This window comes from Dipteris shenzhenensis, chromosome 16, assembly GCF_047967505.1.
Source record: "Dipteris shenzhenensis isolate YYH24624 ecotype China chromosome 16, Dip_SZ_1.0, whole genome shotgun sequence".
Taxonomy (NCBI): Eukaryota; Viridiplantae; Streptophyta; class Polypodiopsida; order Gleicheniales; family Dipteridaceae; genus Dipteris; species Dipteris shenzhenensis.
In genome coordinates this window covers 29618275-29642788 of record NC_141611.1, presented here as the reverse complement: position 1 = coordinate 29642788, position 24514 = coordinate 29618275, and the positions used below count along the sequence as shown (strand labels likewise).

General features: G+C 45.5%; 1 protein-coding gene across 1 annotated transcript in view; it reads left to right on the top strand.

The window, feature by feature from the left end:
- Positions 1-1794: 1794 nt before the first annotated feature.
- Positions 1795-24514, top strand: part of LOC147892805 (PX domain-containing protein EREL1-like) — a 72459-nt gene continuing 49739 nt past the window's right edge. The window contains exons 1-4 of the mRNA XM_087387313.1: positions 1795-2413; positions 2636-2761; positions 6411-6509; positions 6690-6782. Coding sequence (XP_087243439.1) covers positions 2324-2413; positions 2636-2761; positions 6411-6509; positions 6690-6782 — 408 coding nt within the window. The 5' untranslated portion in view covers positions 1795-2323. The remainder of the gene's footprint in view (positions 2414-2635; positions 2762-6410; positions 6510-6689; positions 6783-24514) is intronic.

Here is a 24514-nt window from a genome sequence, read left to right as displayed (position 1 = left end):
GTAAGTGTGTGTTTGTTTCACTTGCATATGTGCACTTATTGTGTGGGGTGTATTTGTGTGCGCACGTGCCTGTGCGCATTCTTACCAAAAGAAGGTATGCATATGTGTGTTTTTGGGTGCATGTACATGTGTGTATATATGTGTGGTGTATGTGTATGCATGTGTATATGCGTGGTGTGTGAGTGTGTATATGTGGGTTGTTGGTAGTCCAAGAGTCCATGGGTAGTGGTCCAAGAGCTCATGGTAGTCCAAGAGTCCAAGGGTGGTCCAAGGGTGGTAGTCTAAGAGCCCATGGTAGTCTAAGAGTCCAAGTGTGGTAGTCCAAGGCTTGTGATAGATCATTGAGTCCATAAAAGTCCAAGAGTCCAAGGGTGGTAATCCAAAAGTTAGGGATAGTCCAAGAGTGCAAGGGTGGCACCTGACAACATTTCCTAAGCTCTTCTCCTCTAAGCTGCCACGTGGCAAAAACTCTTCCTTGTTTAATAGGTAGAAGAGACCTTATATATACCATTGATTATATTAGTTAAGGGCCTCATTCATTGCAAACTAATGGTCATAGGAGTAACTTTGCATTCATTGCTCTTTTGAACCTCATCAAAATCTAGCCAAATTAAAATGTGGCACCTTCTCTATTTTTGAGTTAAAGGGCACATGTAGATGCCACCATGTGGATGGTGCATCAGAAGGTTATGGAGAAATGTGTGTTACTTTCCTAGTATCAGGATAAAGTATCGATTGTTCATAACCATGTAGTTTCAATCTTGACAATTATTGCTTGAAACGCGTTGCAACAATGACATCGTATCTCATCTGTAGTGGAGGGTTTCACAAGTTCTTGATGAATCGTTAACTCATGTGAGGAAGAATCACCTACTGGACATACGATTCTTTGCTAGAGGGCTTTCTCCAAGTGAGTGTAATAAGAGCAGGTCTCCATGCCATTGATAACTTTCCACTTGGTCACAATTTCCATTATACATAGTAACCCACGCCATGGGTTGATCGACGACTTCCAAGAGTTGCTAGGAAGGGCTGCGGTGGTGAAAAACCCTTTCTTTTTTGGGTTTGCTTTGATAAACGTTGGAGGAGGCTTCTAGGCTGGACTTCTAGTTGAAAGCGGACTAGTTCTAATGCTTGGTACATACCATGCCATTGCTTGTTGAAGCCTCAAAATTTTCCCATTTGGTGGGGAGGGATCAATACACACCGCTAGTAGTAGCCAAGGGGTGAAGTTCCGGCCTACGAGTCATGAAGCACCACGTCCAATCCCCATCAGCCCGCTCTGAGATTAGATTTAATTGTTAAGAAAGTCATCGTGCCATATGCTTGGGCAGGCAGGCGGTTAGGTTCCTACCTACGTGTGCCTACCCATACACTTGTTGAAGCCTCAAAATTTTCCCATTTGGTGGGTAGGGATCAATAGACATCGCTAGTAGCCAAGGAGTAAGGTTCTAACCTATGTGTCACGAAGCACGGGGTCCAATCCCCATTAGCCCGCTTTGAGATTAAATTTTATTGTTAAGTAAGTCATTGGCCATATGCTTGGGCGCCTAGGCGGTAAGGTTCCTACCTACATGTGCTTGCCCACATGCTCGAGCAGGGAGACTGGCCCACCTTGTGTTCATCCGGGCAGGGTGAATGGCGGATTCAACGAGTGTGTTTCCATGTGTTGTGAGACTCTTGAGCGTGTAGCATGCCCATAGTGTATGTAGCACGTGTGAAAGTACCATTTGGAGTGTGTGCAAACGTGCAAACGTGTGTTGTTGAGGAAGGAAGGCACTTTGGTCTGCAAGACCTCTTTTCTTCTTCTTCTTCATCTTCTTCTTCTTCTTCTTCCATTCACAGTTTGTTTGACGTGCATCGCCAGAAAAGCTTTCAAGCTTTCATCCATGGCGATGCTTCCCCCTTCCACCCCCATCCCTTGAATCTCGAGTTCTTGCAGCTCAGCATAAATGCGCTGCCCCTGCACCATGCGCACGGACACCCTGCACATCAGAGAACACTTACGATTCGCGTCTTCCCCAAATAGAGGACTTGAAATCTGTCGCAGCTTCCCGATCAGAGGAGCCTTGCTCACCTTCTGGGTCGAATTTATCCGAGAAGACAACGGCTGCGCCATTGCAGCATTGAAGCTTCAGTTCTGGAAGCAAAGAACGTGGGGTAATTTATCATAGGAGACGGCAACTGCGCGATCCGAGGTCGAGCTCGAGGCAAGGATCCGCAAAGGCAAAGATGGAAGGAGAAGGAGAGAAGCTGAGTACAAGCGCCTTCCGATACCTGATCGGCTTCTGATCTCTCTAATTGGTGCCCGGTTGCTCGCACCATGTCGAACAACAGCCCCCCTCGTCATCGCCACGACGGAACTTCTCCGCTGCCGTTCGGAATGGATGTCAGTCCATCACCCGCCCTATGGGTTAGTATCTCTCGTTACTTGCCGATTCCAATCCGTGCTGAACATCTAATGAATGGAGGGGATGTGAGTCCGGCATCCATTCTATCTGTGAATAATTAAAATTTTCGTGAGTGGATGCAATCATATACTCGCGTCCGATCCGTTTGCTTCTGCTGAACGTCTCACGATAGTAATGGATCTTTCTCTGAGACTGCTTTTTATGCCTCAATAATCGCTGTGCAGACTGGACCTAATACGGTGTGGCCGCATGATCCACGGACTGGTTGGAGCTACTGCGTGATGATTCCTTCCTGGACTGTTCTTCAAGATGCTAAAGCTGCAGATAGCAATCTTGCGAATCCCATTGTTGTAAGTCATCGGATTGATCACCTCATCTCAAAATAGTGTGAATATTTACAACCTGTTTTGTGTGTTTCTGGAACGTCTTGAAATTTTGTATTTGCCCAATTCACATATTCTTTTCTAGACGACTGCATGGCTCTTGGTTGTACATCGGAGGTCTCATTCTATTCGTCCCTCCTCCGCTCAGCAAGGCCAAATATTTCCATATGGCGAGTTTTCCATATAGCTAGTGCTATTCCATAAGACTAAACAATCTGATCAGCCTGCGGTTCATAAGATTTTTCACCCGTTTTCGCGAGCCGCTCTGTTTTTGACAATCAATAATTCTTTTTTCTCACCATTATGTTATTAGAAACGTTGATCCTACGTAAATTCTGGCAAAGCTTTTGTGCTGCCTACCCCCAATTGCGCATGCAATCCTGGTGGTTGAGGGATGATATTTTAAGCTCAATGGATAGGGGGGGAGAACAGAGCAGTAATGTCAAGGTGCAATGTTGTCCGATTTTAGAAGTGGAAGCCTTATCAACGTCAAGAAGTTGGATGCAAATACGTTCTTTCAGCGCTATGGCAGCTACAAGGTCGCTTATAAACAAGGGCTTTGTTTGCTGGTTAGATAAAGCACAAGAGCTTATGCAAACCAACTTTAAGCTTTGGACTTCGTCAGCAAAGCAAAAGGAAAATTAGAATTCCATGCTTGTGTATGATGAACAAGGATACTTAAAGGGATCAGACAAGTATTGGAATATGTATTTGGGCCAATTCCCTCATGTGGCATTGTAATTGAGAGAGGGGTAGAGGCCCCTTGTATGCACTTGTGACTCGTGGGCTTGGGAACAATAGTCCTATATGCAAAGTTGTAAATTGGTGGTCCTTGGATATATTGCCTTGATTGAAGACCCTCTTTATATCCCAGCCTACTCTTTTGGGGTGTGAAGAGGCACGTGTGGATATTGGACAGGGATCGGGATACCAGCACACCTGGTGCTTCTTGTGTGTGATACGTGAAAGTTGTGAATTGGTGGTCCTTGGATATATTGCCTTGATTGAAGACCCTCTTTATATCCCAGCCTACTCTTTTGGGGTGTGAAGAGGCACGCGTGGATATTGGACAGGGATTGGGATACCAGCACACCTGGTGCTTCTTGTGTGTGATACGTGTGGCACCGACATGGTATCAAAGCAAGGAAAGCCACTTGAGACTGGACTGTGCACTGCGTGCTACACAGCAGCGGCTCCTATATGGTGTGGGCAGACTGTGCAGATGCACTCGTGGGATGTGACATGTGCCTTGATTGGCGGTGATTTGTGGGCTGTGTCAATCCATGTGCTATTGCTGACCTGGGCCTCTCTGGGTGGTTAAACTTGATTGTTGGTCTGGCCCTATGTGAGTTATCAAATATCATACTTGGTGCTTGCTCCATGGGGGGGTGTTGTAATATGTGTGGGCCAATTCACTCGTGTGGCATTGTAATTGAGAGAGGTTTAGAGGCCCCTGCACTTATGACTCGTGGACAACAAGTTGTAAATTGGTGGTTTGTGGATTGGTGGCCTTGATTGAAGACCCTCTGCATATCCCAGCTGTCTCTTTTGGGGTGTGAAGAGACATCATGGCTATTTGGTGGGTATTGGGATACCCACACATGTCACGCCAACAACAGGCATACTACTGGTTTTGTGATAATTAATTCTATCTATCTTACGTGGTGTGTTGCCCTATCAGCTAGATTTAGATGCTCATCTGGGAGAGACTAAAATGAAATCGTTTAGTCCTCACAAGCAGTTGTAGCTTGAATGAAGAGATTTTGGACTACCTTTTGATTAGCCTTCTCCTTTAGTGCTAGCCTTTGTCATGGCTGAGTCTGCCCTTCACCTCCAGAGTGCCGACAGAAACTTGGTACGAAGACTTTGTATAATGGATGCTCAAGTATGTGTGAGTGTGTGGATCTGTATGTGTGAGAGCATATGTTTATACTATGGTCTACATCCACTATTGGGAGCTGATGATGTCAGTAGGGATGTCATAGTAGCTAGTCCCTGCTATGCGTGATGGAGTTTATGGTTTTCAACCTTATGAGTGACTATCATGAGATTGAAACTGCACTATATTGTGTTTTTAGAGGATGAGTTTGGGCATGTTCCTGGACTCATCTAGGTATATACTATGATGGGTATGATAGTTGTGGCCAGTGGTGGGGTCCACATGGACCAAGTATGCAGAGAGCATGTGAGGACCATCAGATGTTGATGTGCAGCCATGGCCACATAAGCACCCTGAATCAGTCGTCTACAGGCAGATAGGGACAGGATGAAAGCAGCAGACTATGGGCCTGACAGCGTTCCCCCAACTTTGGCAGCGGACCTGAGGTTCGACAGCATCCCCCCACATTGGCAGCAGACTTGTGTTCAGCAACTGCAGGCTGCCGTGTCAGCACCTGATCAAGCATGTTGACCATTCAACACAGTGGGCCTGGGTCTTCAGCATGTTGGCCTCCTGAGTCTGCCACAAAGCAGACAACAGAAAAGGGGAGGGGGCAGGCCAAGAATGGCAGCCCCCCTATTGTCTTCCTCTTAGGTAGCTTTGGCATCATTGGAATCACCATTGCTGGCTTTCCCTTTCTTTAATTTAAAGCAAGACCGGCCTGGTTTTCTCCATCCAACATCAAACCTTTGGCCTTGATAGCAGGTCAGAGGATGACCAGTACACTTGATACTAGTTCGCATTGGAAAGTTGATGAACCCAGAAACTTGATACTCCCTTAAACTTGAAGCTGTCCAAGAACAACTGCATGAGTGGACAAAACATGGGCTGCATTGTTCATATGTGATGCTGTCGTGGGAACACTAAAAGCCCATGTATTTAGTGAACAACACGTGCCTTTTAAACAAAGGGCGAAATATGTTTTACCATTTCTATTTTCAATGTGAAGGTTCTTGTTGCATTCTGCCATATGGCAGCTTGCAATTGATATCCACAATGGCCTGCCACTAACATGATTGATGATGCTATTATCTACTGCCCAGCTGGCTATAGAGCTGCTTTGTGGTGCTTCCAGGGTGTGGGTGCCTCAATGCATGGCACATTTGAGATGGCCTATGTAAAGGTCTTCATAGTATGTGGATCCTTGGTACATACTGCCTCATTCAAATAGCTGTAGCAATACCCATTTGTGCATCCATGGCGCAGAACATAGGACACATGATAGGATAAAACAGTTTTCATTACCACTCCATAGTCATTATGGTGGACTAAAGTTTTGCAATGGAGAAACAATGTCATTTGCGCTTGCATTGTATGTGGAATTTTAAAAGACTAGAAGTGAAACATGGAAGGTCTGAGATCTTTAAGTTTCCATCTTTGGCTCTCCTTGGCACGTGCAAGGCAGTCAAAAGCACCACTTACAATCCTATTGGTAGTTAAAAAATGAACGTATTCCCAGCTAAGCAAGAGGTTTTTTAATTTTTTGATCTGGCTTTACTCAACTTTCTAATAATTTTAGAACATTCATTGAAGGCTGATTTCAAGATTTTGGTTGTATAATGGGCTTAGTTTTGTGATTGTACTGCTAATAAAATTTCGTCATTTGTATAATGGGCTGAGGTGTTTGATTGTAGTGCTAATAGAATTTTGTCATTTGTGTCATTTTGTGTCCCCCAGTTTTACAGGGTCCATGTTGGAATTCAATCCCCACAGGGAGTAAGCACATCGTGCAAACTTTTAAGAAGATTTAGTGACTTCTTGAAACTTCATGCCATGGTATACAGTTTCTTTATGTGTCATTTATGCCACAAGCTTATGATGGGCAAAGCTTGTCTGCATGTGTTTGCAACTCATGTATTCATGGCTGGATTTATGATTGTGGAGATTTTTTTGGGATTCATCTTGTAAAATTAGATTCATATATCGAGGGTCTAAATCACATTGAATATTCTATAGATTAAGCGGACATTTCCGAAAAAACATTTACCTGCGGCTCCGCCGAAGAATTCAATGCTCTGGATGAATGCAAGTCAGACACATCTTCAAGAGGTATAGAGAGCAAGCCTTATAGTGTACCTGATTGGATGTGTGCAATTCTATGGTATATGGTTGTTGGAGAGTGCATTGTGAAGTTTGAATGGTCTCCTAGACGCCCCAGCATTCATTTAGTACACTGTATTTAATGATTTCAGACTTCAACCATTTCCGCCTGATTTTTATTAGCAAGCTGTGGCAATAATTTGTATTGTTTTTATGGCAAAATTTACCCAACAGAGGCTACGCACAGCGGAAGACTGATAGAATTGCCCAGGGGCTCACACAGTGTGGTGTGGGGTGTGGAATCACAAACTTCTTAACTGAATTTGCATAGATGTGCAAGCCAGTAAATAGACAATTCTCAAAGACAATTATAGAAGCAACTCTTTATATTTCCGTCCGTCCACAAAGGACAGGATACAATACCAAAAGGTTCTCCTACTAGATGTCAAGCACTTCTAGATCTATGAGCCCGCGTGCTCCACCTCGAGCAAATGTAGACTCTCTGTCTAGAGTGTTCTTCTCCACCTTACTGCCTGTGAATCAGCCTAGGTGGGCAGCACCTTGCTAGCTCAGTCTGCAGCTCTCTGTAGGTCTTCTTCACCTCCTGGGAGTAGATCCAAGAATGCCTTAACTGCTGCTCCTGTCTGTTACAGGTGTTTGCTGCTCCAGAAGATGTTGAATGAGGTCAAATGCCTCCTCTTTTATAGGCCCATGGACTGACCTGGTAGGGCCGACCCCTAGGGTCTGTTTGGGCCGACCAGTCTGCCCCCCCAGTCTGTAAACCGACCTGGTTGGGGGCTGTTCAGACCCGCCTGGCCACGTGGCAGCCCGCCATAGACCCAGGCACTCTGCCCACCTGCTGGCCCTGTTGCAGGCCTTTTGCAGGCTCCATACAAGGCCCAAAGGCCCTGCCATGCAGGCGCCTTTGGCCACTGCAGATCCCGCCCTCTGTCAGGCTTCCAGCAGCCCTGTTCTCCATCAAATAAGCCTCCGTACAGCCCCGTACAGTGGGGCCGTACCCTGCTGATGTCAGTCCCGGGCTTCATGCCCCCGCCATCTTTCCTGCACAAAGTCTCCTTTGTGCTGCCCATGTAGCAGCCTAATCATGCCTTGGTCTACCTCCTCCATGCTCTCCTCATTTGGGGGTTTACAGATGGGGAGGTGACCTTTCCAACAAATAATACTGCTCTATTTAGCGCCCCCTTGCTCTTGAAGAAAATTCTAACACTGCTACAAAGCAGGAGCTCCAAGAAACCAGCAAGTGATGTTCAACTTGTCCCCTCATATCTCAAGGGTATGTAGGTACCAAATCAAAACCTACAATGGCTAAGCCAAAAATTTTCTTTATTTCATACACTACTACTAACACTCCCTTTGACATTACATGGGAATAGAGCTATGCTACCAATGAGCCATCTAGTCTTACAAAGTTCTAAAGTAGGAAAATTGAGCGATACAATTGGGTTCCCTCAGCAATTAAGGCATCCTTGCACTTTGTTGTGTTATTACTGATCGGTGATACACCCTGAAATTGTTAGCTCTCTTAACATCGCGGAGACTGATGCGGGACTCCAACCTCAATGGAGAATGCAGTTTTTGCAGCATGCAGCATTCTGGAACACATATACCGACCTATGAAACCAACAAGTAATAAGAGGTGCTGAAGAGAGATGGAGGAATGCATGAAGCACCAACCCTAATGGAGATTGGGACCAAGCTGAGCAACGAGGACATGTATCTTTTCTTTGGTAGCAACATTGTATCGATGGATGGTTGGAAGCTTGGTATATGACCAATACTCGACGAGATATAGCTTTTGCAGTGGGGTTACTTTTTCAGTTCTCTTCAAAGCCAAGGAAGAATCACATGAAGGCTTGATTCACGATTTTGAGGTATTTGAAATGTACATGAAGTTATCCGATTGGAAGTGAGCTCAGTGGGTTTTGTGACCCAAATTTGGCTGGAGATTGCGATACACAATGCCCGACATCAGGCTCATACTCTACACTTGCATGCCATATCATGGTCCAGCAAGAAGCAACTGACCATTGTGCTCTCTTCCACATAGACATAATATAGAGCGGCTTATTTGGCAGCATGTGATCTGTTTGCCTTAGATGGTGTCACATGCACCCCTGCACTTCAGCCTCCTACAGCTCCTCCTCAGCCCCCTCTGAACAGCCTGACACTCAACCCCAGTGGCCCTCTGACCAGCCTCAGCCTTTGGCATCAGTTCAGCCCTCTGGGAAGGTGTTCACGCAGCGCATCAGACGGGGGAGTTGGGACAGCGAACGGAGTAAGGTTTGGGGTCTGTTTCAGCAGCTCTTTTCAGTTATCTCTTACAGTTTTACACAGCTCATTCTCAGCTCTTTATTTCAGTCATCTCTCAGCTCTCTTATAGGATCTATCACTCCTAGCTTTCTCTCTCTCACTCAAGCAGTAACCCTGCATTCCGTTGGACAGCACAAGCCTCTTCCTTGCCTTGCAGAAGCGTCCTATATCGTTAGTGTGGACAGCATCAAGGTCTCGGTATTGTTCGGCATTGCCTCTCAGTTATTTGGGTCTTCTATACGTGTGCACAGTGAGCTCTTTAGAAGCGCGTTTCCGTGCTCTCTCGAAGAGTGTTCTTTGTATTTCTTAGTTCTCCAAGTATGAAGTAAATTCTTCCTTGTTTGGGTGAGGGGGCCCTCAGTGGGTACAGGGACCCAATCGGTTGCCGACTCTACTCTCTCTCTACCCTCATCTCCTTGCTCTCTATGGTTAACAACGCTAATCCCTCGCTAAAGGTTTGAAGAAGGTTTTGCTGTGAATTATACGATCAGATTACCGTTGCATTGTACATTGCTGACGTCTCGGCCATTTGGATATGTGGAAGAATAGAGTCTGCCGTAGTCCCTATGATTAATGCCAGGGCATGGGCATCTCTGTCTTCCTAAGCTTCGAGCTCCTCTCTGTCTACTGCCATGACTATCTTCCCTTGCCTGTCCACCATGTCCTCCGGCTTTGCCTCCACTCCTGTTGTCAGCTTTCACAACTTTCGAGCCACTAAATGGCTCCGGATTTCGGGTAGTTGGTCCCGTCTAGTTTCCCAGACTCTCCAAAGTTAGGGATAGTGAATGAGAGAAAACTGGGGGAGGAGGAAGGGAGAGCAGGGGCTGAAGAGGCTGTAGAGGTCGATCTCTCTACTATTATATCACACAGCAAAGTCAACGAAACTCTATTTTTAGTAGACCAGAACTCGGAACACACCTGACTGAACCTGAGTCACCCTCCTTCTCGCAAGGGCACAATCCTCCAGTCGTGGAAGTCGATTCCCAAGAGCGTTTGAATCAGGGTCGTCCTTCAGCAAGGTCCCTGCCTTCAGGCTGTGAGCCTCCTACTTGGGCTGTGATACCATGTTAGAAATGACCCAACAGAGGGTACGCACAGCGGAAGAATGATAGTATTGCCCAGGAGCTCACACAGTGTGATGTGGGGTGTGGAATCACAAACTTCTTAACTTATGTGCATAGATGTGCAAGCCAGTAAATAGACAATGCTCATAGATAAATATAGAAGCAACACTTTATACTTCCGTCCGTCCAGAAACTAGGACAGGATAGAATACGAAAAGGTCCTTCTACTACAAGTCTGACACTTTTAGATCTTTGAGCCCGTGTGCTCCACCTCGAGCATATGTAGACTCTCTGTCTAGATCCCTTCCACCTTGCTGTCCGAAAGCCAGCCTAGGTGGGCTGCCACTCTAGCTCAGTCTGCAGCTTCTCTTAGGTCACCTTGTCCTCCTGAATGTAGGCCTAAGGCTCCCCCTTTGCTGCTCCTGTCTGCTGTCTTGAGGGTTGCTCCAAGTGATGAATGAATGAGGCCAAATGGCCTCTTTATATAGGCGCCAAGGGGGCTGGCAAAAACCGACCTGGTAGGGGAATATGGGCCAACCAGACTGCCCCTCCTTACCCGACTTTATAGTCTGTAAACCGACCTCTAGGCAGCCCTTGATTGACCGACCTTGGGCGGCTCTCTTGGGCTGACCTTGGGCGGCTCTCTTGGGCTGCTGCCAGGCCCTAAGGGCAGCCCATATAGGGCCCTACCCTTGGGTCCTTCTAGGGCTGGATGGCTGCAACTGTTCCGCCATCAACAGGCCCTTCTTGCAGGCGCCCTTGCCCTGCCCTGCTGTGCCATGTGCTCCTGCCCTCTGCCAGGCTCTCTCCAGCCACGTGTGCATGCCGTACAGGTCCGCACATCAGCTGACATCAGCGCGCCCTTCACAGGGCCTTGTTGCAGGCTGTACGCCTGTCTTTTGCTTTGATAGCTGCCCATATGGCAGCTCATGTGCTGCCCATGTGACAGCCCCAATATCACCAGGTCTACCTCCCCCATGCTCTCCTCATATGGGGGCTTACAGATGGGGAGGTGACCATTCCAACATTTATGGGGCCAAGGGACCAGCCAACCAGCCCCAAAAGCCCTATAAATAGGGTGCCTCCAGGCCCTCTTTCCTCATTCAGTTCTCCCAGCACTTCAGCCTCCTACAGCTCCTCCTCAGCACCTTCTGAACAGCCTGACACTCAACCCCATTGGCCCTCTGACCAGCCTCAGCCTTTGGCATCAGTTCAGCCCTCTGGGAAGGTGTTCGTGCAACGCATCAAATGGGGAGTCGGGATAGCGAACGGAGTAAGGTTTGGGGTCTGTTTCAGCAGCTCTTTTCAGTTACCTCTTACAGTTTTACACAGCTCATTCTCAACTCTTTATTTCAGTCGTCTCTCAGCTCTCTTATAGGATCTATCACTCCTAGCTTTCTCTCTCTCACTCAAGCAGTAACCCTGCATTCCGGTGGACAGCACAAGCCTCTTCCTTGCCTTGCAGAAGCGTCCTATATCGTCAGTGTGGACAGCATCAAGGTCTCGGTATTGTTTGGCATTGCCTCTCATGTCTTTAAGTCTTCTATACGTGTGCACAGTGAGCTCTTCAGAAGCGCGATTCCGTGCTCTCTCAAAGAGTGTTCTTTGTATATCTTAGTTCTCCAAGTATAAAGCAAATTCTCCCCTGATTGGGGGAGGGGGCCCTCAGTGGGTACAAGGACCCAATCGGTTGTTGACTCTACTCTCTCTCTACCCTCATTTCCTTTCTCTCTCTATGGTAAACAAGGCTAATTCCTCGCTAAAGGTTTAAAGAAGGTCTTGCTGTGAATTACACGATCAGATTACCGTTTCATGTTACAGATGGATGCTGGAGGACATGGGAGTTCTTCAGGAGCAGGTGATAGTGATCGTGTGTGGCAATAGGAGTTGCATAGAAATTGCAAAGAACACGATATTTCATGCTCGTACGAAGCATATTAAGGCTCAGTACCATTTCATCCGAGAGTTGATAATGGACGAGATTGAGGAGCATCTCCGATATCTTCGCAAAAGGCTCTTCCCAAAGAGGCAACACAGACTGAGGAGTGTTGGAGCACACAACTCCCTACACTAGACCGACAGGTAGTTGGGTGCAAATATTTGAGCTCTCACCCCATCCAAGGCACCCCTACTATAGCAGCATCACATCACCAAGCCATCCAACTACAGCCGTTGGCCGAGAGCAGAGCAGCATATCTTAAACATACTTCAAAGACATTGGGGTACTTAATGGGATGCTAGTAGTGCCATACAATTCATTTCACGTTCGTACATGATCGATCTCAACGTTTGACATGCATCCTATGTGTCTTTGATTTTTCATTAGTTTTTAATGGGTGTGATAGGTACTTTTAGTTCCCCTGCAAGGGAGTTTGTGGGATTTGCCTTTGGAATTGCTGTTGTGTCAACTTGTGTAGGCAGAGAGAAATAAATTTGTGATAATCTATTTTCAGGGTTCCTAAACTGCTGCTACTCTTGTGAGGCTATATGGAGGTTTGGTGACCTTAGAAACTTAGTGTGATCCAGATAATCAACGATCTGGCTCATGTGTAAGAATCCCAAGGCAAACAGGCAGTGGTATTGGCCCTATGGATGCACCAAGCTGAGCACAAATCAAGTGGACACAACATTCCTTAATTGCTGTCCTTGTTTGTGCTTTAGTGGGCATTTGGGCTTGGGAGCCCAAAATGGTTGCATTGTTTCCCTTGGTGGGTCAGCCATAGCATAGGGTGTGAGAGTTGAAGGGTCTACTGCACAATAACCCTATGCAACAGAATGTATTCAAACTCACATTGATCTCTATCACAAAGTAGGTGCGCCCCTGCGCACGTACACTTGACAAATGAAGATGCTGTCATTCTTTTGCGAGACTTCTATTCCAAGAAAGTAGTGAAATCCTAGACATCTCGAACTCATGCAATCAAGAGTCCTTTGACCTCTTCGATCTTCCTCTTGTGATCACATGTGACAATTAAGTCATCAACGTAAAGGATGATAATCATGGTCTGTTGTGAAGAGCTAGAGGTTAGCATCACATGGACTACATGATAAACCTATCTTATAGAAGTAGTCATGCATCCTTTGTTACCTTGCTCTTGGGGCCTATTTCAGCCCATAAAGTGCCCTGTGAAGCCTGCATACCTTCTTTCCTTCACTTGGTTGCTAAAAGCCTTTTGGCTACTGAACATAACTTCCTCTTGAAGCTCACCATTTAGAAAGGTAGACTTCATGTACATTTGAAAGATTGGCGATTGATGGTGGACAGCCAAAGTTATGTTGTGTGTATGGTAGTCACCCTTGCTATATGAGCAAATGTCTCTGAAAGATTGGCGATTGATGGTGGACAGCCAAAGTTATGTTGTGTGTATGGTAGTCACCCTTGCTATATGAGCAAATGTCTCTGTAATGGACTCGCTCGGATGTGCATAGCCTTTGACGATAGTCTTGCCTTGTACTCATCTAAAGTTCCATCAGATGTATATTTGGCATGATAAACCCACTTGGTGCCTATGATCTTTCTCTTCTGAGGTCTATCAACAAGGTCCCATGTATTGTTCTTTAGAATGGTCTCGATTTTGCTTCCATGGCAGCATGCCACACTGGAATTCCTTTTGCTTCCTTAAAGATGCTTGGATCGACGATCCTCTAGATCTAAACCATTAGAGCACAGTTCATGGTAGGAGCTTTCCTTTGAGGTTACCTTACCTTCGAACTGCTCTTTGGAATGTCTGGGACTTCTGAATAATTCAGGGTCTTCAACTACCATCTTGGTAACTTTATCTCCTTTGACGGGGTCCATCTTTTTGGCTTAGGTGCCTCACACATTGACTCTGAATCATTAGTCTTTGGATCCTTTCTCTACTTTTCTTGTGTACAAGCAAGCCCGAGTCTCTAGGGAACAAGTGGAGCTTCCGGTGTGGTTATGAGATCTCTTGTTATCTAGAGCCATGCCCCATGGCGGTCTCATGAGTTTAGCAGGTGACCTCCACAGTAATCTTTGTTTTGTAGTTCACAGTAGTAGTATGCTTTATGTAGGTCAGACTTATTGTACTGTTTTCGTCCATTTTCAAGAGCATGTTAGGGAAGCTAGGAAAATTCATAAAAGGGATTCTTCGATTGGAGATTTGAAACTGTTATATGGAGCGATGGAAAAATCTGGTTTTGAATCCTTTTGGTGTTTTCTTATTGAGCATATAGAAGGAGAATTGTCTAAACTCAAAAGAAAATTTCAAGGCTTCTAGGCTCTGCGAACTCTTTTGGATGAGAACTTCTTCCTACAGCCTTAATTTTGAAGGGAAGTCGGCTCATCACTATTGTAAAAAGGGCTAGTCAACAAAATCCCCTATGGTTTGGAGAACTCTTTTCCTAAAAGGGGAAATTGAAGAAGAGTCTAGTATATCTCAAAGACACAAATCAGTTCCATCAATTGATGACATAATAACATACAAGAAGCGATAGTTATTAAAAAGACAATTGAGTGGGTCACAACGTTAATTATTATTTCAAATTCGTAGGACAACTTGTGGCCATGGTCTCTTATGGAGAACAACCTCCCACACTGACTGAACTTCATAATCACTTCAGTAATTGAGGAAACCAAAAGGCAAAGTAAGAAAGTAGGTAATTGGGATGATGGCAAAAAATAGAAAGTAATATCACAAACTGTTGGAGATAAGTGCACACTAAGTGTACTATTTCCTAGTCTACATTTGTCTAAGTCTAGTCTGTGTTGGAGATAAGTGCACACTAAGTGTACTATTTCCTAGTCTACATTTGTCTAAGTCTAGTCTAGTCTTTATGTCTTGAGTGTGTGCCATGTGGCACTTCTACAATTATCCCATAAGCACTCTCGCTTTATGTCTTGTACTTTGGCCCATATATTCATGGGTCACATCATTGCAATCAATCTGTCTAGCTTGTGTCTTGTCTACACTCTTCTCAAGGTATTTCTTGTCTTTCAATCTTGTTATTTCATTTCTAGTTTCTAGTTCTTGCTTCCATATTCCAACATGGTATCAGAGCTAGGTTGATCCCTCTTCTCTCCCCTCAATCTGCCTCTTCTCAGATCTCTCCCTCGCTGCAGATCTGCCCCTCTTCTCAGATTTCTTCCTCTTTCTGCCCTGCCATTGCGCGCCAGATCTGTATATTTCCGCGCCAGATCTGCGCCAGATCTCCGCTCCAGATCTGCGCACTATTTCTGCCAGATCTGAGCGCCAGATCTGCGCAGTTCAGCCACAGATCTGAGCGCCATTTCTGCCAGATCTGAGCGCCAGATCTGCGTAGTCCTGCTGTCACTCCTGCACCTGCTCCTGCATCAACGTACCTGCTGTCTGTACAGATCAGCGCCGTCCGTACTCCGTACTCCATACATTGTCGTCCGTACTCCGTCCGTACTCTGCTGTCCGTACAGTCCGTACGACTGTACGGAATCCGTACCTGCACAGGCCGACTTCTCCAGTTGCTGTTTGAGATCTGCTCCATCTTCACGGAGATCTGCGCCATCTGTTCGACCTCCTGGACTGCGCCCCTTTTTTGCACCTCTGCCTCTGCCTGGGGTTAAGGTACTGTGCTTTGCCTCTTTCAGTTTGCTGAGCAGTCTCTCTTTTTTGCTGGTTCCTCCTGCTTCGATGGGCTGTCATATGCTATGGCCTTGACAAAGTGGTGAGAGAACCGGCTTCTTGGATCTCTCCTTTCATTTATTTCTGCAATGTTGTAAGGGAATAGACACTGCCCTTGCATCCTAGCAAGAGGTAAGACCTTCCCACATGGCATCTTCCTCTCATTCTCTCATTCTCTCATATCTATCGACAAATTCCAACTTTCATACTTGGCAAATCAAAATCAAGTGCCATCTTATGAAAGAAGGTCTTTGGGACATTGTTCACCGTGCTGCTCCCGAAGGTCCCTCTGAGCAAGTTGTCACTTCCAAGAACGACAAAGCCTATGCTATCATATTGCTCGGCCTTGGAGATGATTACATTCATCACATCTCCGACATACAGTCTGCTCCTCAAGCATGGATCACTTTGGATATCCTTTTTGGACCCCGATCTAAAAACTCTAAGATTGCACTTATGATCTCATTCTTTGATCTACATATGCAGGAAGGAACTACTATAGCCTCTCATGTCAATTATCTTCGCAGTCTTATGGTTCAGCTTGCGTCAGTCAAGTCTCCCATCTCCGAAGATATTGCTATTGCTGTGCTTCTCAAAAGCTTACCTGACACCTATGCTACTCTTGTTACTACCTTCAAGTATCATAATAATCCTTCTCTTGAGGGTATCATCAATGCTCTCCAAGAGGAAGAAAGAACTCAACAACGAAAGGTAACTGACACTGCTTTTTTAGCAAAGAAAGGAAGTTCTAAGGTAAGAAAGCCTTGCACCCATTGTGGCAAAACTAATCATATGGAGAAGGACTGTTTCAAGGCTCATCCATGCACCATTTGTGGCCGTGATAATCAGCGGGAGAGGGACTGCTACTCCAAACCCTCTACATCAGCCCCTGCATCTACCTCAGCCCATGTTGCTGCAGCATCTCCAACAACAGATCCTGCTGTTCCTTCCTCATATGATGAGAAGTGGGCTTTCTGATTACTTCTATGTCTTGTCTACTACCTTGACCACCGATGATGTAGGTCAAGGGGTTCTAGTGTCTTGGTCTTTCTGTTTGTCTACAGTCAGTCTTCTGTCTATCTAGTCTTGTCTGTCTGTCTGTCTATTTGTCTATCAATCTGACTGTGTTTTGTTTTAGATCCATCTTGTCCCTACCCTTGTGGACCCATATGAGGATATCACTTGAGGAGGGGTGTCTCAGGATCTTTGTCTGTCATGTCTTCTATCTTGTCTCTCAGTCTATCAGTCTTTATGTCTGTCTTCTAGTCTTGTCTTTCTGTCTTACTCCTAGTGTCCACTTAAGGAGGGTGTTGGAGATAAGTGCACACTAAGTGTACTATTTCCTAGTCTACATTTGTCTAAGTCTAGTCTAGTCTTTATGTCTTGAGTGTGTGCCATGTGGCACTTCTATAATTATCCCATAAGCACTCTTGCTTTATGTCTTGTACTTTGGCCCATATATTCATGGGTCACATCATTGCAATCAATCTGTCTAGCTTGTGTCTTGTCTACACTCTTCTCAAGGTATTTCTTGTCTTTCAATCTTGTTATTTCATTTCTAGTTTCTAGTTCTTGCTTCCATATTCCAACACAAACCCCATATAAGTCCTAAACCATTTTCTCCCCTAGGGTTAATATTAGGGTGGCCGCATTTGTAGAAGGTATATTCCTTATTTTGGTCTTTCTTTGTAATACAACTTTTGCATTCTTGATACATCTCAAGAGTATTGAGAATGCTCGTGCAATGGCTCCGATACGACTAGTGGAGGATTACATACTTCTTCAAAGAGGAAGAGCCATGTAGTGGAAGACTTCATATATGGGATCACCTTCACACATGCCAGTGGAGCATATGGACAGAGACGGGGTCAACGAACACACGCCCCATCAGAGGCACCATCATTGCAGCCTCACAATGCTAGGCATCCCATACGGCCCTAGAATTAGACCAACAAACTGAAGTTGTAAATGTAGGGTGGTTGGATGAAGCCATCCTTGGTCAAACGAAGGAAGTGCTACCTACAAAATACCATCCTTTTGACATGTAGAGACATCCGGGACATTTAAGTGTGTCGAATATAATCTACCATAGGTCATCCTTGACGACTTGATGAACCTCTCGTGTCAGGCATAGGGTAGCGTCTCTAGAGAGTATTGATATAGGAATGGAACCATCTATTGGCATGTGAATACTAACTACTCTCATCTAATGTGACAATGTTGACCTATGGCCTTGCAAATGTGAAGGATTTGCGCAGGCATGACCAGTGTGAAGATCATAATTCTAGTTCTTCCAAGATTGCCCTTCATGTCCTGACTATCACATAAGGCCTTTAGGTCTGCCAAGTGACTCTTTAGGTTAGGGTTAGTTGGTGTGTTTGAGATCAGGATGACATCATCAGCATAGAGCAGAATAGAAACAAGTGTCTTTGCTAATTGTTAGCTTTTAGGTTTGCAAATTACCTAACTTGCAGTGCATGAAGGAAACCACATACGAAGATAAATAACCTCGTGAAATGATGTTGCGCATGAAAGATTTTAACAAAGAAGGGCTTATATATTAGACACAGTAAGACTCTCATGAGATTCTGCTCACCTTGACTAGGTTTGTTGTAAAGATATACAAAGATAAGACACTCAAGTCTCCTTACATGACTCTCTACCAAAATCTGTGAGCAGTTTCTCTATAAGAGACTCCATAACCGATTCACGACTCATGGAGTTGAATGGACACAAGGACGTCTAATCACACGACTGTTGCCTATATAGAAGGATCCAATATCCACCACGTCATAACCGAAATTCGATTTGTCCAGGCACATGCAATCTTCTAATTGGCCGATCCAGGTTTTGCCATGCAAGCACAAGCTCTACCTATGGCCATGTCGCAGCTACCAAGCAACACCCTCCAGAGCATTCCAACCTGTCATGTGCACGGATTGGTATCTGACGTGTACTGGGTACACAAGACTAGCTCAGGTAGCCTGGGGAGGCTTAGAGCTAGGCAGGCTTGATTCTCGGGTTGAGTGGCAAGGGTACGAACCAGTTAGAGGTCTTCGCTATTTTTGGCGCTTGGGGCTCGAGTCTATAAAAGGGGCCCAGGGGTTCAGTTCTCAAGGGAGTCGATGGGAGCAAGTTTCGTTCCCAGGTGCTAGGTCTGATCCTGGATTGAGTTGCGGATGCGCGCCTGCATCTTAGCGTAGCCCAAGGCCCAGTAGCAGATTCTAGGCTTCACAGCGCCAAATGGTGGTATGGGACACCAGGCTGGTTTGGATCTGGTTGGGAGTTCGTGCCAGTAGCTCAGCTCGTGGCTCGGAGGGGACATCTCTTGATTCGGGATCACATCCCGTAGATGTCATGGTTGGGTGGTGAGCAGCCTGCTCAGTTTCTCACGTTGTGTGTGTGTGTGTTCTTGTGTTTGCTTGCAGATCAGAGGTTTCAGGAGTGCTGGGACGTGTCAGTTGGTATCAGAGCCAGCTCCTGAGGTAGGAACTTCTGATGCGAAAATTTTGGACGATTTCTTCCTCCAGGTATGCCCTAATTTCGAAATTTGTTGCTGCAAGGTCTTGTTGGTTCATGGGTTATGGGAAGTGGTCAGGATGTAGGGAAAAGGTAGGAAGAAGGAGAGTCATGATTTCGAAATTACTGAAGGGAAAAGTGAGAGAGGGTTGAGGTGTAGCTAGGTGAGAGTGGAGATGAATGGAGGAGAGGCGTGAGAAGAGCTGATTGGTAGGCAAGGGGATTCCGTGTGCTGGTCAGGGCTGCGCAGAGGTAGGTGACGCAGGTAGGAGAGGCTGAGTGGTGCGCCATAGGCTGGAGAGGAATTCGGCCAGGCAGGGAGGTGCGCCATAGGCTGGAGCAGGGTGCGGCCAGATTGTGGGAGGAGCTGTTTTTTCGCAAAAAGCACCACCCTCCAAGTTGGGAGGGTGGGGCGAGAAAAAGCAGCAACCCTCCAAGGTTAGGAGGGGTTTGATGCTAAAAAAAGCATCAACTCTCCAAGATTGGGAGGGTGAGCTTTTCTAGAAAGCATAGCTTCCTAGATTAGCTGCACCATCTCCTTTATAGCCTGGCAGGATCCCAAGCTCAGCCACAGCCTAAGCTAGAGTGCGCAAGAAGACCTCCTTACACTTCTACCAGATTTCGCCATCTAGGAACGGCCATAGCTTGCGTCAGATTTCCGTACAGTACGGCCTGCAGCAGACTTCCGTACACTACAGCCTGCAGCGGAACCAGCAAAAGGGAGACTCCGGGTTCACCTACGCAAGCTGATTGTCAGCTTCCAGCATCTTCTTTTCGGCCAGCTCCTCTTCTTTCGTCACCTCCTCTTGGGACGGTTTTTTCTCTGCTCCACTCTCCTTCTAGCTTCGATTTCCCCAGTTATTTCTCTCAGTTCGCTACTCTTTTCAGATCAGATTTCAGACCTGGCTGATTCTGTAAATCCTGAGTTTGCCATGGGAGATCAGGATTTGGACTACCCTGCGGAGGAAGACCAGGGTCTTTATGACGATCTGATTACGAAGAAAGCATTCAGTGAATTCACCACTGCTCTAGATGGAAAATTTGAGCAGGTTAATGCGAATCAAACGGGGTTGACACAGCAACTCCAAGGGATTCAGACTACTCTCACACTTCTGACTAGCACTGTGCAGGCACTTACGCATGTGGATGCCATGGCTTCAGTGTTAGGTCCGAACATAACTCCAGACCCTTTTTCGGGAGATTAGAAGTCTCGAACCAAGGAGGTTATTGACACTTGGTTGCATAAGTGGCAAGTACACTTCTAGTTCCACCCGTACCCAGATGACAAGAAAATACAGCTTGCAGCCAGCTTCATGTCAAGAAGGCTTTGTTATGGTGGAAGGAACTCCAACCCAAGCCTGTAACATGGATAGATTTCGAAGGGGTCTTCAGGAAGGAGTTTCTGAAGAAGGAGGACGACTATGATATCGTAGGCAAGCTTAAAGCCCTTGATATGTCTAAGCTGAACTTGACGTTTGAAGTTTATCTTCAAAGGTTTCGAGATCTGCAGACCAGGGCCACAAAGATGGATCCAGTGACCTTGTTAGGTTTCTTTGTGGATGGTTTGCCAGATTCGTAGAAGTTGCAGATCAAGAACAACAAATGTACCACGTTGCAAGAGGCCATGAATTACGCGCGTATTTATGATGATACCATGGCCAGTGCAAAGGCAACTACAGTTTCCGAGACGAGTGGGAAGAACGAACGGAAGTTCTTCTAGTCTACCATTGGTACCGGGGAGACGAAGTCTATAGACAACGCCTCCAAGAAACACTTGACTCAGGTGAAGAATGGTCGAGCCCGTTTCCTTCGTACCTTGAAGCTTAAGAAGGAAGGACGTTGCTTCTACTGCGAGGAGCGGGGCCACACCAAGAATGAGTGTCCAAAGCGCAAGAATCAAAAGCAAGCGCTGGGACTGAAGCTCCAGGCGGGTCCAGTACCAAAGCCAAGGGAGCGAACCAAGTTTCGATGACAGGTATTTCTGTAAATGTCATTACTTGCCCACTTTCTTGTAATTGCACTTTCAATACTTCGTTATTTGGTTCCCATGATCTTTTCCGAGTTTATGGAGAAGTTAGGGACCAAAGAGTTCACATTCTCTTTGACCCGGGCAGCTCTCACAACTTTGTTAATTACAAATTTGTGCAGAAGATGGGGCTGTCCACAATACCTAGCGATCACACCTATGAGGTGCAGCTTCCAGCTGGGAAGCAGTTTTGGGATCGCAAGATTGAAGCGCTTCCTATCCGGATTCAAGAATACACAGGGGCTCTTACGTGCTATGTTATGCACTTGGAGCATGTGGACTTGTTAATCGGAATAGAGTCGTTTAAAACCCACAATATTCGGATTGGATGGATGGAGCATACCCTTTCTTTTGTGGATAAGGACACCCAATTTTGTATTCAGTGTGATAATATTCCCTCTTCTCAGGGACCTATTGTATCTGCGATGCAGCTTCGGAATATATTAAACACTTCTCATTATGATGTCTATCAGTGTGTTTTGATTCCACTTTCTTCATTTGTTGTCTCTGTAAATAACAAGAATGATTTAAGTGTGTTTGAACACCGTGAATTGAGAATGTTGTTAGATGGTTTCAAGGATGTATTCCCTGCTCAACTACCGGAAGGTTTACCTCCAGAACGGGCAGTAGATCATCGCATAGATTTAGTACCTAGCGCTCAACCTATTAGTGTACCACCATATAGGATGAGCCAGCTTGAGGAGGATGAGCTAGCTACACAGCTACAGGATTACCTGAATATGGGCTATATTCGTCCAAGTAAATCACCTTGGGATGCATCTGTCCTCTTAAGGAAGAAGAAAGATTCTACATGGAGAATGTGTATAGATTATAAACGATTGAATAAAGTGACAATTAAGAATCGATACCCTCTACCTCGTTCCAATGATCTGATAGACCGTTTGGCCGGAGCGAAGTATTTCACTAAGATTGATTTGCGTACGGGTTATCACCAAATCCATATCTATGCTAAACACATAGATAGAACCGCATTCCGAACTAGGTATGGTCACTATGAGTTTCTTGTATTACCTTTTGGTTTGACCAATGCTCTTGCCACCTTCCAACAAATGATGAATGATTTGTTCCGAGATTTTTTGGGCAAATTCGTTGTAGTGTTCTCAGATGACATCTTGATATATAGCCGAACGCTTGAGGATCACATAGGACACCTCCGGATTGTCTTAGTTATTCTAAGACAGCATAAGCTCTATGCCAAGATGAGTAAATGTGACTTCTTTATGAAGGAGATCATTTACTTAGGACACAAGATTTCTTTTGAAGGTATTAGCATTGATCTGGATCGTATCTAGAAGGTTTTAGAATGGCCTATTCCTCAGATTGTGAAACAACTTCGTTCTTTCCTAGGATTTACGGTATTTCTACGGAAATCTGTGCGTGATTATTCACATATCACCGCACCCCTCACAAACATATTGAAAGGTCGTGGACGTAGGTCTACCCAGCCAATTTCTTGGAATGATGCATTGAACAAGGCTTTTGAAACCTAGTTTTCTATCAAGGAAGCACCCGTTCTTGCATTACCCGATCCTACCCGGCCTTATGTTTTAGAGGCCGATGTGAGCGATTTTGCGATTGGGGCAACAAGGCTTTTAAAACCTAGTTTTCTATCAAGGAAGCACCCGTTCTTGCATTACCCGATCCTACCCGGCCTTATGTTTTAGAGGCCGATGCGAGTGATTTTGCGATTGGGGCAGCTCTATTCCAAGAGGGCAGACCTGTAGCTTTCGAGAGTAAGAAGCTAGACGACACCCAATATCGTTGGCCCACACTAGAAAAGGAACTTTATGCTGTAGTGTATGCCCTGAAGGTTTGGAGACACTACTTGTATGGTTCGAAGTTTCTTGTATTGACTGATCATCAGTCAATTAAGTATGTGTGTGATGGATCTGAATTGAGGGGACGGAAAGCTAGATGGGCAGAATTAATGCAAGATTTTGATTTTGAAATACGTTATCGAAAGGGTTCGTTGAATAGTGTGGCGGATGCCTTAAGTCGAGTCAAATTTGTAAATGCTATGTCATTTACGGAAATATCCTCAGACCTATTTCAATCCTTGAGAGGGCTTTACGTAACTGATAGTCATTTCAGTTCTTATTGGCAGAGAGTCCAGGATGAGAGCTCCATGGTTGACCAGGACTCAGGGATTGTGCCATCCACGGTACAGGCGGCGGGAGGTCAGTGGATGATTAGGAACGGCTTGTCCGGAATGGAAAGATTTATGTACCAGATGTTTTGGAACTTAGATCCAAGATTCTTTGGGAGTGTCATGATGCTCCTAGTGCTGGATATCCGGGTATACATCGGACTCTGTCTCTTGTGAAGCATACCTTTTATTGGCCTAAGATGCGTGCATTTATTGAGAACTATGTAGTAGGTTGCCGGGTTTGTCAGGTCACTAAGGCAGAACGCCTTAGGAGCGCGGGTTTATTACAGCCATTACAGATTCCAAGTAATAAATGGGAAAGTATTTCCATGGATTTTATTACTGGTTTGCCTCGAACGCGCAAGGGTCATGACTCCATTTGGGTCATAGTCGACCGTTTGACAAAAATGGCTAGATTCTTACCTACTAGAACAACTATTGCAGCTGTTCAGCTGGCTCACGAGTTTGTGGACCACTTGTTTAAGTTGTATGGTTTGCCATCTAACATAGTCAGTGACAGAGACTCAAAGTTTACAAGTAACTTTTGGACACTTGTTTTTGAGAAGTTAGAAACTACTCTAAGTATGAGTTCCTCAGATCATGCACAATCCGATGGCAGTATAGAGAAGGTTAACCAGTTGGTTGAAGATATGCTTCGGGCATATGTATCTAAGAGACAGTCTTCATGGAAAGATTATCTACCTATGATAGAATTTGCTTACAACAGTGCAAAGCATTCCAGTACTGGTTACAGTCCTTTTATGCTTATGTACGGGTTTCAACCTAAGTCACCAGTTATGGTTGGGTTAAAAGGGATTCAAAATGATGCTGCAAAGAACTTCTTGCAAGATATGCAGGAAATGTTGCAGTTTGCCAAGGAGTCTATTAGAAGTGCCCAAGATCGGGACAGATTTTATGCTAATAGACATCGTTCACCTAGAGAGTTCTCTGAAGGAACGATGGTATATTTGCGAATTCCCAAGGAATCCAAGAGCCTAAGTACTGGTTTGGTTCTG